This window comes from Trichechus manatus, unplaced genomic scaffold, assembly GCF_000243295.1.
Source record: "Trichechus manatus latirostris isolate Lorelei unplaced genomic scaffold, TriManLat1.0 scaffold00030, whole genome shotgun sequence".
Taxonomy (NCBI): Eukaryota; Metazoa; Chordata; class Mammalia; order Sirenia; family Trichechidae; genus Trichechus; species Trichechus manatus.
In genome coordinates, this window is record NW_004443966.1 from 15,658,819 (window position 1) to 15,672,241 (window position 13,423).

At 47.0% G+C, this 13,423-nt stretch overlaps 1 protein-coding gene across 3 annotated transcripts in view; it reads right to left on the minus strand.

The window, feature by feature from the left end:
- TLE3 (TLE family member 3, transcriptional corepressor) overlaps nt 1-13,423 on the minus strand; it is a 66,999-nt gene that overhangs the window by 33,854 nt on the left and 19,722 nt on the right. For 2 of the 3 annotated variants that reach the window (XM_012555049.2, XM_023729762.1), the window contains 2 exons: nt 5,595-5,657; nt 4,012-4,086 (listed from right to left, as the gene is read on the minus strand). In XM_012555049.2, coding sequence (XP_012410503.1) covers nt 4,012-4,086; nt 5,595-5,657 — 138 coding nt within the window. Of the gene's footprint in view, nt 1-3,981; nt 4,087-5,594; nt 5,658-13,423 lie in introns of all 3 variants that reach the window. The other variant, XM_023729761.1, reaches the window with a different exon arrangement.

Here is a 13,423-nt window from a genome sequence, read left to right on the forward strand (position 1 = left end):
TTAGAAAAACAATCAATGGACTCCATCATATAAATAAAACAAGACACGAACCACATGATCTCATCGATTGATGCAGAAAAGATATTTGACAAAGTCCAACACCCATTCATGATAAAAACTCTCAGCAAAATAGGAACAGAAGGGAAATTCTTGAACATAATTAAGAGCATTTAGCCAACAGCCAACATCACCCTAACTGGAGAGTCTGAAAGCATTCCCCTTGAGAGCGGGAAACAGACAAGGATGCCCTTTATCACCACTTTCATTCAACATAGTGCTGGAGGTCCTAGCCAGAGCAATTAGGCTAGGAAAAGAAATAAAGAGCATCCAAATTGGCAAGGAAGAAGTAAAAGTATCTCCATCTGCAGATGGTATGATTTTATACACAGAAAACCCCAAAGAACCCTCAAGAAAACTACTGGAACTAATAGAAGATTTCAGCAAAGTATAGGATACAAGATAAGCATACAAAAATCTATTGGATTCCTCTACACCAACAAAGAAGGCTTTGAAGAGGAAATCACCAAATCAATACCATTTACAATAGCCCCCAAGAAGATAAAATACTTAGAAATAAATCTAACCAGAGACATAAAAGACCTATACAATGAAAACAAGACATTACTGCAAGAAACCAAAAGAGACCTACCTAAGTGGAAAAATATACCTTGCTCATGGATAGGATGACTCAACATTGTAAAAATGTCTATTCTACCCAAAGTGATCTGGATCCAAATTCCAATGGCATTTTTTAACGAGATGGAGAAACAAATCACCAACTTCATATGGAAAGGGAAGAGGCATTGGATAAGTAAAGCATTACTGAAGAAGAAGAACAAAGTGAGAGGCCTCATACTACCTGATTTTAGAACCTATTATACTGCCACGGTAGTCAAAACAGCCTGGTACTGGTACAACAACAGATACATAGACCAACGGAACAGAATTGAAAATTCAGATGTAAACTCATCCACCTATGAGCAGTTAATATTTGACAAAGGCCCAAAGTCCGTTAATGGGGGAAAAGTCAGTCTCTTTAACAAATGGTGCTGGCATAACTCAATATTCATCTACAAAAAACTGAAACAAGACCCATACCTCACATCAAGCACAAAAACTAACTCAAAATGGATCAAAGACCTAAATATACAATCAAAAACAATAAAGATCATGGAAGAAAAAATAAAGACAATGCTAGGAGCCCTAATACATCGCATAAACAGAATACAAAACGTTACTAACGATCCATAAACACCAGAAGAGAAACCAGATAACTGGGAGCCCCTAAAAATCAAACACTTATGCTCATCAAAAGACTTCACCGAAAGAGTTAAAAGACAATCTACAGACTGGGAAAAAAATTTTGCCTATGACAAATCCAATCAGCATCTAATCTCTAAAATCTACAAGATACTGCAAAACCTCAACAACAGAAAGACAAATAACCCAATTAAAAAATGGGCAAAGGATATGAACAGGCACTTCACCAAAGAAGACATTCAGGTGGCTAACAGACACATGAGAAAATGCTCACGATCATTAGCCATTAGAGAAATGCAAATCAAAACTACAATGAGATACCATCTCACCCCAACAAGGCTAGTATTAATCCAAAAAACACAAAAGAATAAATGTTGGAGAGGTTATGGAGAGACTAGAACACTTATACGCTGTTGGTGTGAATGTAAAATGATACAACCACTTTGGAAATTGATTTGGCGCTTCCTTAAAAAGCTACAAATAGAAGTACCACAGGATCCAGCAATTCCACTCCTTGGAATATATCCTAGAGAAATAAGAGCCGTCACATGAACAGATATATGCACGCCCATGTTCAGTGCAGCACTGTTCATAATAGCAAAAAAGATGGAAACAACCTAGGTGCCCAACGATGGACGAACGGATAAACAAATTATGGTATAGTCACGTAATGGAATACTACGCAACAATAAAGAACAACAATAAATCTGTGAAACATCTATAACATGGATGAATCTGGAAGGCATTATGCCGAGTGAAATTAGTCAGTTGCAAAAGGACAAATATTGTATGAAACTATTATTGTAAGAACTCAAGAAAAGGTTTAAACACAGAAGAAAACATTCTTAGATGGTTACGAGGGTGGCGAGGGAGGGAGAGGGTATTCACTAATTAGATAGTAGATTAAGAATTATCTTAGGTGAAGGGAAGGACAACACACAATACAGGGGAAGTCAGCACAACTGGACTAAATCAAAAACTAAGAAGTTTCCTGAATACAACCAAACACTACAACGGACAGACTAGCAGGGGCAGGGTCTGTGGACCATGGTTTCAGGGGATATCTAGGTCAACTGGCGTAACAAAGTTTATTAAGAAAATGTTCTGCATCCCTCTTCGGCAACTGGCATCTGGGGTTTTAAAAGCTAGCGAGCAGCTGTCTAAGATGCATCAACTGGTCCCAACCCACCTGGAGCAAAGGAGAATGGAGAACACTAAAGACACAAGGAAAATATTAGCCCAAGAGACAGAAAGGGCCACATAAACCAGAGACTCCATCAGACTGAGACCAGAAGAACTAGATGGTGCCCGGCTACCACCAATGACTGCCCTGACAGCGAACACAACAGAGAGTCTCTGACCGAGCAGGAAAAAAGTGGGGTGCAGAGCTTAAATTCTAGTAAAAAGACCAGACTTAATGGTCTGACTGAGACTGGAGGGACCCCAGAAGACGTGCCTCCTGGACTCTGTTAGCCCAGAACTGAAAACATTCCCGAAGCCAACTCTTCAGACACAGATTAGACTGGACTATGGGACATAAAATGATACTCGTGAAGAGTGTGCTTCTTAGCTCAAGTAGATACCTGAGTCTAAAAGGACAGCTCCTGTCCGGAGGCGAGATGAGAAGGCAGAAAGGGTCAGGAGCTGGCTAAATGGTCATGGAAATCTGAGGTGGAAAGGAGGCGTGTGCTGTCACGTTATAGGCAGAATAGCTAGGGTCACACTGCAATGTGTGTATAAATATTTGTACGAGAAACTGACTTGAACTGTAAACGTTAACTTAAAGCACAAAAACCAAAAGAAGAGTGGGGTGCATGCCTCGGAATCTTCATTGTTCAGGAGCTTCCTGGGGACCTTGACTCAGCTGTCTGTGGACTGGAAGCAGGGATCTCACCATTCACCCCCACTTTGTTATAGGATGAAAGGTGGACCCCAAGGGTAAGAGTCTTGACCAAAGTCACACTGAAAAAACATTTTTTCTCAGGTGCATATCTTAAATATCCTTAGCCTCACATCAAAGAAGCAAGCAGGAGAAAAATGCTACTTGAACCCAAGATATCCACACTAAAGATGCAAGCCAGGTAGGGGCGCTAAAGGGGAGAGGTTTGGCTTCCCCTTTCCACCGAGGGGTAGGTGAGACCAGATGTGGGCCTGAGAAAGCAGTCAGACATTTCTTCCTGTTCCCACATGAGATGGGACCACCAAAAGCTCAGACAGTGCTCTGGCTGGAAGTCAGAGAACAGGTGAGGAATGCTCAGCCAGGCAGCTCAGTGCAGAGGACAGCAAGGCCCCGCCCCAAACTCACAGCACACCCCACATCAACAGTACAGCAGAGAGCGTTCTGATCCCAGGTGGCCAAAGAAGGGCGGGCCTTTGCCAGGGGGGAGGCGGCGGGGCAGACAAGCCCTGGGGAGGTGTGAGGAGGCAGCCAGGTACTCTGATCAGTTAACCTGTTCAGAGTTAACCTGGTCATTCTGAGAGATGCAGCTGAAATTGTTAGCAGTTAATTAAGGTGAGACTCAAGTTGAGGTGTCTGGCACCCCTTTCATTCGGGGACTGGGAGGCAACTGGGAACCAGCGGGGAGAGTGCCCCAAATAGGTCCAACCGCATAAGATGCTTGAGGAAGCCGCAGCCCTGGGGCCGCCATTCTTTGAGGCCAGCTAAGGTCAGGGTCAATCTCTGGTTACAGTAAATGAGAGGAATAAAAGGGCTATACACACGGTGAGAGGCAGATTGGGGAGTCCACGTACCCCGATGATGGCGTTCAGCTCCGTCATGGTGACCTGCTTGGCGCGCTCCACTGCCTGTGCCACCTGCTGCTGGTGCTGGAGGGAACAGGGCGTGGGTTAGACGAGGCCACCCTCCTGGCCAGAGAGGCGGCAGGTGGGCTGCGGAGCACAGGGAGGCCACTGGGGACAGGCGGTCACAGAGGCCCACAAAGAAAAGACAGAAGGAGGCCCCCTAAACCAGAACAGTGGTCCTCCAGGACACATGGAGGGTGGCAGGGGATTTTCATTTTCTTCTTTAAATAACGAGCATGTATTACTTTTGTAATCAAAACTTTCTTCCAATTAACTTCTAGAAGAAATAGATGAGTAGCAAAAGATGGCTGTTTGCCAACCACCTCCCTCACACACACATACAAAAAACTTCTTCCCATGAATCTGAATATGAGCTAAATATTGGATGGTATTACTGAATGATAATGTATCTTCTAAATGGAGAACCGTGTTGTATTCATGAAGGAGGGTGCTCTCATTCTCAGGGATACAGCTAACGTTGTTAGCAGTAAACTGGCAGGACATCTCCAACTTCCGTTCGAAGGGATCAGAAAAATACAGGGCACGTCTCTTTAGATACCTAACCTATATCCACTATATAAAGAGAAAGCAAACCATAAAAAATGCGTATGTGTCCAGACAGAAATGAAGGAAGCAAAGAGGAAGTGGGGAAAGGGCGGGAAGGGAGTTCTTTTTTTTAATTATTTCTACAGGGAGAACATAAATTGTTGCACGTTCATTCTCTTCGGCCTTGAACCACACCTGCCGTGTACACAGCTGTCTCCCCTACTGGGCTGCAAGGTCCGTGGACATGGCCATATCCCCTTCTCAGGCCCAGGAATGGAAGGCACTGATGTAGTCCCCGCCACCACAGGACTAGAGGGAGTGGGAGGGCAGGGCCTGCCAGGTTCACGCGCAGGTTGGAGTGAGCCCAACGTGGATGAAAACCGCTACGTTCGGCCCATCTGCCTGCCCTGCATCAAGGCGCCCCCCTGGAGATACTTCCCTCGAACCACCCACTAACCCAGCCCCTGCGCCACAAGTGGGGGCTCCTTGGAAGGTGTTTTTAAAAGATGATGGGACCAGCTGATGACACCTCTGGTGAGGGTACCCTGTGCCTGGGGGCTGGGATCCCGTGGGTATTGGTTTCCCTCACAGGGTGTGGCCCCTGACACTGGCTGACCAGCCTCCCTTGCTCCTAGATACTTCCAGGGGTGGGCATTCGGGGCACAGAAAAGCAGAGGCTGGGAATGCCGGTTTCCGTGAGCAGAGAGGCACGCACACCTACCACTGGCTCAGCTGCAGGCCAGGACCCTCCTCTCTGGTCTCAGGTGGGTGGCAGAGAACCCTTGCTATCAGAAGAAGGAGCAACCAATGCCTCTGACATGACCCACCTGCCCAGAACTGGCTGCAGAAGGCTCTGCACATCCCAGACCTTCAATCAGTTATGCTGAAGGATGAACAGACAGGGGGCTGTGGCTACAGCCAGACCCAGCCAGCCACTAGGCTGGTTTGGGAAGAACAGGAAGGCAACAATAAAAGAAAGGTCTTACCTCTTGTGACAGGAAAGGCATGATCTGCGCTAAAATTGTGTTCAGTCTCTTCGCAATCTCTGTCTGTAAAAGAAAGGAGACCGCATGAAGCTTGGGCAAATAAATCAAGTCCCTAAAATGTCACAGCCAAGTGGAGGTACAAACTACCCCTCAAACCACAGGCCCTAACGACCGGCACCATTCTCTCTGCCCCCAGTCCGCCTCCCATTAGGAGGCCCTCGCTAAGTCCATATAGCCCAAGAAATCTCTTCCACCTCCCCTGCAATGAGGATGCCTATGTTTTGGGGAGCTCCCATTTCCTAGCGGAGGTGGTGTGGTCCAGAATAGAGTTTTCATCCTCTGGGTGGAGGCCCTAATTAAAAGCAACACTAACCCAAAACAAAAACACCCTCCCCAACCCAGCCCAGCAAAACCTGTTTCAAGGGGGAATGGCAATGTGGTGAGAGGGATAGCTGCTCTGCCTTGGGCCTGCAATGGCGACAGAGGGGACTAATCGGGAGGTACTAGAAGAGAGCTGCTGGGTTGCAGGTGCCAAAGGGTTCCCCGGGGCCAGCCTCACAGGCAGGGACATGTGACTTAGTGGCTGTCCCCCGCCACCGCCCCCACATTCACTGCTGTCTCTCCCTCACCCACACCAATGTCTCCCCCGTGTTCCTGTCGTTTGCTGTCGAGTCAATTCCCACTCCTAGTGACCCTGTATGATCCAGCAGAACTGCCCCATATGGTTTCCTAGGCTGTCATCTTTATAAGATAGCAGCTTCCCAGGTCTTTTCTCCTGCAGAGCAGCTAGTGGATTCAAACCGACCTTTCAGTTAGCAGTCAATCACTTAACTATCGTGTCACCAGGGCTTCTGTCTCACCCATAACATGTCCCCCAAACCCCCCAAACAAAAACCAGTTGCCTTTGAGTTGACTCCAAATCATGGCGACCCCATGTGTTTCACAGCAGAACTGCGCTGCACATAGGGTTTTCAACTGCTGTGTCATTTTTCCAAGGCATCTCTCGGTGGATTTAAACCACCTCCTTTCAGTTAGTAGCTGAGCATTCAACCGTTTGCATCACCCAGGGACTCCACATATGTGCCACTCAGCCTGAAATCCCACCACTGATGATCAGTTTTTAGGGCAAAGCACTGCCTTCTCTAAGAAATTTCTTCTGGAGGTAACTCATCAGATCCCTAAACCCTCATAGAGACTGAGCATAGACAGGCAGATCAATTCTCTTCCCCTAACCACTAGCACCCCAGAAATGAACATGTTTAGGAAAACATCAACTGCTTTCCACCAGAGTCCCAAGTGAACCCCAGGCTGGCCTCCAGATCTCAGAGCAAGAGTGATACTAAACGGTTAACTGGACCCAGCAGAAAGGCCTCGACCACTGACAGACAAGGCTCAGAATTGCTTCTGAAATCCTGAGGCCGCCAGGACTGGGGTCCCAGAGCTGACTTCAAAGCTTTCATCAGCACATAGCAATCTTTCAGAGACAAAACCATGACAACAGCCTTTAAAAATCTGTGATCATCTGCATGTCAGATGTGTCTGGCTCAGAAATCCTTGCGCACTTAAAACAAAAACAATGCTGTCTGAAGGCTTTACAAACAGACCCTGGACCTTGGGAGAATTCCTGGGGCTAGCAGGCCCCGTCCTCTACTCCCCACCCACCCCACTGCCACTGATAAGGACGCCCTCTTGTTTGTGAAGAGACCAGCCATTGACTAAATAACCTGGGGGGCTTCTGCGGCCTGAGGCTGCGAGCCCCAGCAGACAGGGCTCTCCAACATATAGTCCTGCCACCACACTGGGGGGTCCCGGGTGAGGATCAGGGCTCTGCCTGGAATACCCAGGATCTTAGGAACAGGGCCAGTGTTTCCCAGCAGGCATGTTGTTGGCATTGGTGGAACAATTCTTTGCTGCGAAGGGCTGTCCCTCATATCCCAGGCCGTCAATACCACTGTCAGCAACGGTCGATACTTAAAAACTTTCTAGGGTGGGAGTATCACCCCAGCTGAGACCCACTGGGCCTCACAGCCACATCTGCGGTAAACTCCACCAAAGATACTGTACATCAGGGTCTCTCAACCTAGGCTCTACTGACATTTTGGGTCAGACAGTACTTTGTTGCAGGGGCTGTCTTGTGCATTGTAGGATTTTTAGGTGCATCCCTGGCTTCTACCCACTAGATGCCAGAAGCACCCTCTATAGTCATGGCAACCAAAAATGTCTCCAGGCTTGCCAAACGTCCTCAGGCAGAATTACCTCCACTCAGGAACCACTGCTGTATATCATGGATTTAGGGCCTAGCCTTATCCTCCCTTTTTTCTTAATTCTCCTTCACCCAGATTCCTCCCTTTCTTAACTTTTTAAATCTTCATTAAGTGCCTCAGAAATTTTTTTTTGGAAGGTGGCAAGCTGTACATGCATTAATATACAAATAAATACAAAGAAATGCCCATCATTCATATTATTAAGGAGCCTAAACTAATTACTAATTATTATATAAATTAGTAATCTGTGTAAGTGAGGAGAGTTCTCCAAAACAGGGCTCTTTCTCATTTCTGTTTACTTGTTCCTCCCCCAAATTGACTGACAGTAGGGAATGGGGAATGAAATGTAACAGTCGGGGTTGTACGCGACAGGAGTTCACCTAGAAAGAATCAGTGAGCATGTACTGCAAACCCAAATCCGCACAGAGCAAAACATTCCTCACTTGGCAAATGTTTACTGAACATCTGTTACGTGTCAAGCATTAAGAGTCAGAAGATATATTAAAAACAAAAATCAAACAAACAAAAAGAAATAAAATAACCCTGCCTTGTTGCTTAGGAAGCACGCTGGCCCAAAGCCTCTGACCTCAAATGACTAGCAGAGCATGTCTGGCACATAGTAGGTGTTCAATAAAGGTTTTGCCAAGAGAATATTACAGATGTCCCCTGCATTTAATTTTGGGGACTTTATGTTGCACAGTGCCCATGGCCATGGATCTGGGCCTGCTGCAGGGTGGACAGCGTCTGTGGGAGGGGCTGTGGTGGAGGGAGTGTTGACAGACGACTGGATGAGACAGTGCAGTCAAGCCAGACTAACCGCAGGCCACCTCGTGGGCCTCTGGCCACTGCCCCCTCCCCACAGCCAGGAAGACAGCGGGTGGGCTCTGCACCTTCCCAGTCCCTTCAGCCAACTCAGCAGCTACAACTCTCACAACTTCTTCCAGGGGTTCAGGAGGTGATGAAAGGGTTCTGGCTGTTGTCTACTTCCTCTGGTAAATAGGTCATGGGTCAGGGTCTTGGTTGTTGAAGAAAAAATAAAAAGTCGCTGACCTTCCCCTTCCTCACGCCCTTTAGCAAACAGAAAGTGGGAGGCCGTGGCCACAGGCTTTCCACAGACGGGATTTTCCTGCAGGGCCTGGTCCGGAGCCCAACCACCTCTGGCTCTGATGAAAAAGGGTTTGCCAGGATTTCACACTGCCATGCCCAGTTCAAGGCTTGGCATCCAGGCCACCAGGTGACCACAGCCAGGTTGCTCAGAAGTCCTGTGGGTGGCTCAGGGCAAGTTCCCTCTCAGACTCACCCTTCCACCCCATGGAAAGCAGTTCCCACCTCCTCACCTGCCTCCTGCATCAACCAGGGTTGTTCAGAACAACTCCACGCATATGGAATCGTCTGGAAGCCTAAGGTATCACACTCAGGCTGTCTCCCGTGGAGCCCAAACTCGATGAAGACAGGCCTCTCTGCAGGGCAGGAGAGTCAGGAGATGGGACTGGACAGGGATGGGCGTCCGGGGTGGGGGGGGTGGGAGGCTGGTTTCACACTTGGAGAACTTTTAGAATAAACCAGGCCTTCTCTGTCCTTGGGTCCTCAGGTTTTTACCTCGGATGGTGGGATAATGCAAATCCCATCCCTCCCAGCTGTAATTCTGTCATTACCTGCTATTGAGTGGTATTTTCCTCTTGGCCTCCCCAAAAAGTAGAAGCAGGGATTGATGCTTACCCATCTCAACAACCCTGAGAATGGGCTCAGTGCACTCCGGTGAGTCAAACAATGAATAGGAAAACTTCACTAAACAATTTTTTTTAACATTGATTTTTTGAGGGTAGTGACTGGGGGAGAGGAAGTTCCTGGGAATGGAACGTTGGCTAGACAGAACCACTGTTAACAACAATAATAACAATGGCTCATATCCACCGACCAGCTGTTACAAAATTTTACGTGTGTGAAATCATGATAACCCTACATGGAAGGCACTAACCAAAACTCTCACTTCTCAGATGAGGAAACTGATGCACAGCAATTAAGCTACTTCACTAACAGCTTCCTACCTTTTCCTACCAAGAAGCCAAATTTTGACATTTTTGAGAGAACTTGGAAGAACATTTTTGAAATAAAAATGACTATCAGGGTTAATAACTGACAGCATTTCTGATTAGGACAGATGTTAATACAGCATTCGATCCAACTCACACAGCTCTAAACATCAGTTCCAAAAAAGGAAAAAAAATCAAGACATGTGACTTCAACAACTGGGACAGGTCACAAATCACGAACTGGAACTAGATCATACACTGGACAATTCCTTTTGGCAGCCCAGCACAATCTGTTATCAGTAAGGCAGCTATGGTTCGTGAGGCTAACTTCCATCCTTCCAGCCATCTTGGTCCCTTCAAGCTACCGCTTCTGAGCCAAGCCCTCAGAAGCAAAGCTGAAAGGTGGTGGATATTGGGAGACAGGAAGACAGCTTCCTTTGGAAAGCACTTTGGAAAAAGGTGTTTGGGGAGGCTGGCGCTGCCTTTGAAAGTTCTTTTCAAGTGTAGTTCAAAGAAGGCGGCTGTGCTGGTGCAAAAACACTGTTCCTCAGAAGGAACTAATTTACTAGACAGAGAGCAAGTTCAGAGAAATGTGCACAGAGGTCCTGCTAGATACAGAATCTGCGCTGCCAACTGGGCGCTGGGAGTAACATCTGCCCCGCATCTCTGCTGAGATTATTAGGAAAATGAATGACAGAAACAAGATAGTGGGGGGCAAGTGTAATTTTCTAAACAGCAATCTGTTCCATGTGCTTTAGTGGCTCCCATTTGCATGATCATCTCCTCATTAAAGCAGGACCTCTAAACATCTTGCTGTAAACTGAGAGCACTTGAGCATTCTGAACGCAGATTTCTCTAAAAGCAGTCTAGTATTTATGCTTGCTGCTACTTCAGACCATCCTTTGCCTTTGACCCATGACAATGAGGTAGAGAGATGGACTCTATTATAGATTGAATTGCGTCCTCCCAAAAAAGGTATGTTGAAGGCCTAACCGCTGTAATGTGGCCTTATTTGGAAATAGGGTCTTTGCAGATGCAATTAGTTATAGGGCGGGCCCTTGTCCAATGAGTGGTGACCTTACACAAAGAGAACAACAGACACAGACAGAGGGAAGGCGGCCATATGAAGACGAAGGAAGAGAGTGGAGTGATGCATCTACAGCCAAGGAACACCTGGGACCACCAGAAACTAGAAGAGACGAGGATGAATTCCTCCCCTAGAAACCACAGAGAGCGTGGCCCTGCCAACACCTAGATTTCCGACTTCTGGCTTCCACGGCTACGAGCTAATAAATTTCCATCGTTTTACACCACTTCCATTCTGGTGTTTGTTCCAGAGCCCTAGGAAAAGAATACTGAACCTGTTCGTGGTCCCCACCCCCAGCTACCTCTCGCTCCTTCAGCACCCAGCCAGTCCCTGGCCTTTTATTTAGGTAACTAGCTGACAGTCGACAGCCACTTTCACAAGACCGTCCTCTCCGCTATTTAAACTGCCCAATCATCTGTACCCGTGGGCTCTAGAACGCACATTTCATTCTAACCTCAGTTAAATAAAAACAAAGAGAAGGAGACACCTACTACTTCACGAAGCATGTTATAATCCAAAACCACACAGAAATGACCTAGCTTTTCACTCCCAGCTCTGCCTCCGTCTAGCTGTACGGCTTTGGGCAAATTACTTCCCTCATCTGGGCTTCAATTTTGTTGTCTGCAAAACGGAGGGGCCAACTAGATAACTTATAACATCCAAGAGCCATAATTTAGAGTTTTCAAATGCTAAACATTCCTGAATTGCTCTGTGACAACGTATTATTTCCTCTATATTGCTGTTGTTAGCTGCTGCCGAGTTGACCCGACTCATGGCAACCCCATGCACAATGGAACAAAACGCCGCCCGGTCCTGCGCCATCCCCATGATGGGTGACAGATCAGACCATGACCCACAGGGTTTTCAGTGGCTTGTTTTTGGAAGTAGATAGCCAGACCTTTCTTCCTAGTCCATCTTAGTCTGGAAGCTCTGCTGAAACCTGTCAGCATCATTAACAACAGGCAAGCCTCCAGTGATGGATGGGTGGTGGTTGCTCATGAGGTGCACCGGCCAGAAATCAAACCCCCACATGGAAGGAGAGAATTCTACTGCTGAACCCCCACTGCCCTTATTTCTTCTACATTGTTGTTGGCTGTTGAGTGGATTCTGACTCATAGTAACCCTATAGGACAGAACAGAACTGCCGTATAGGGTTTCCAAAGAGCAGCTGGTGGATTTGAACTGCTGACCTTTTGATTAGCAGCCGAGCTCTTAACCACTATACCACCAGGGCTCCATTTCCTCTATAAAGCTCCATAAAACATAATATCATGAGTTTAAAGGGCGAGCACAGAAAAGGCAAGCCACCTGGAGACGTGGACGGATGCTGGGTGGTGGGGGCTAGGCTGGGGCTCATTCCCAAGGACCCGTCTTCACAGCATGAACCATTCAAATTTGTGCATCAGCAAAACTGCACAGAACTATCTGTCGGAGCCTCCAGGCAAAAGCAGTGATGCCCTATCTGTCAGTGTCAAGCATCTACTGCCCAGAATCTGTGATTTACAAGCAAAGACTGGCTGGTGAGTCCAAGACAGCTAGGCAAGGATTCTTCAAGCATTTCTTTTAGTGGGAAGCACTTGTAACCCCATGTCTGCCAGACAGGCAAGGGGTCGTCTGATGCTCCTAGAAGCCTGGTGTTGTGGAAAGAACACTGCACCACGAGTATGGAGACTCAACTGTGGATATGTGTGAGAAACATAAGATGGTGAAAAGATACCTATTTGAAACATGAGTTACATTCCGAAGCCACGTGGAAATGATGAGTTTTCATCCCAGCTCTGTGTTTAGCATGCTATGTGACCTTTGGAGAGACTCGCACATCCTGGTCTCTGGGCCTCAGATGACTCCTCCAGAAATGTGTGCGTTTGGTACGGGGTCAAGGAACCCTGGTGGTGCAGTGGTTAAGCACTTGGCAGCTAACTGAAAGGTCAGCAGTTTGAACCTACCATCTGCTCCATGGGAGAAAGATGTGGCAGTCTGCTTCCGTAAAGCGTACAGCCTTGAAAACCCTAAGGGGCAGTTATACTCTGTCCTATAGGGTCACTATGAGTAGAAATCGACTTCAGTGCAACTGGTTTTTTTATTTTTGGGGGGCCGGGGTCTCAGTCAGCTCTGGAGTTCTTAAATTTTAATCAGGTTTTATCTGGTTCTCTGAATTGAGTCCTGGGCATTCAAAGTGAGTTGACTTCATCTTGAATTCAAATCATAGGGGCGCGGGAGGGGGATGGTGTGGGGGCTATGCAGAAGAGGAGGTTCTGTCCCCAGCTAGGCGCCACAAGCAACTAGCAATCAAATACTGGAAGATTCTGGAACAATGTGTCCCAGGCAATTTGAACTTAAAATATCCTATTGCATATCCTAAGCAATTCTAAATTGATAGGCCCTCAATTATTTGACTATAAATAATATTCCTTACCAAGTAGTTTCTCCCCAGGCCAAGCTCAG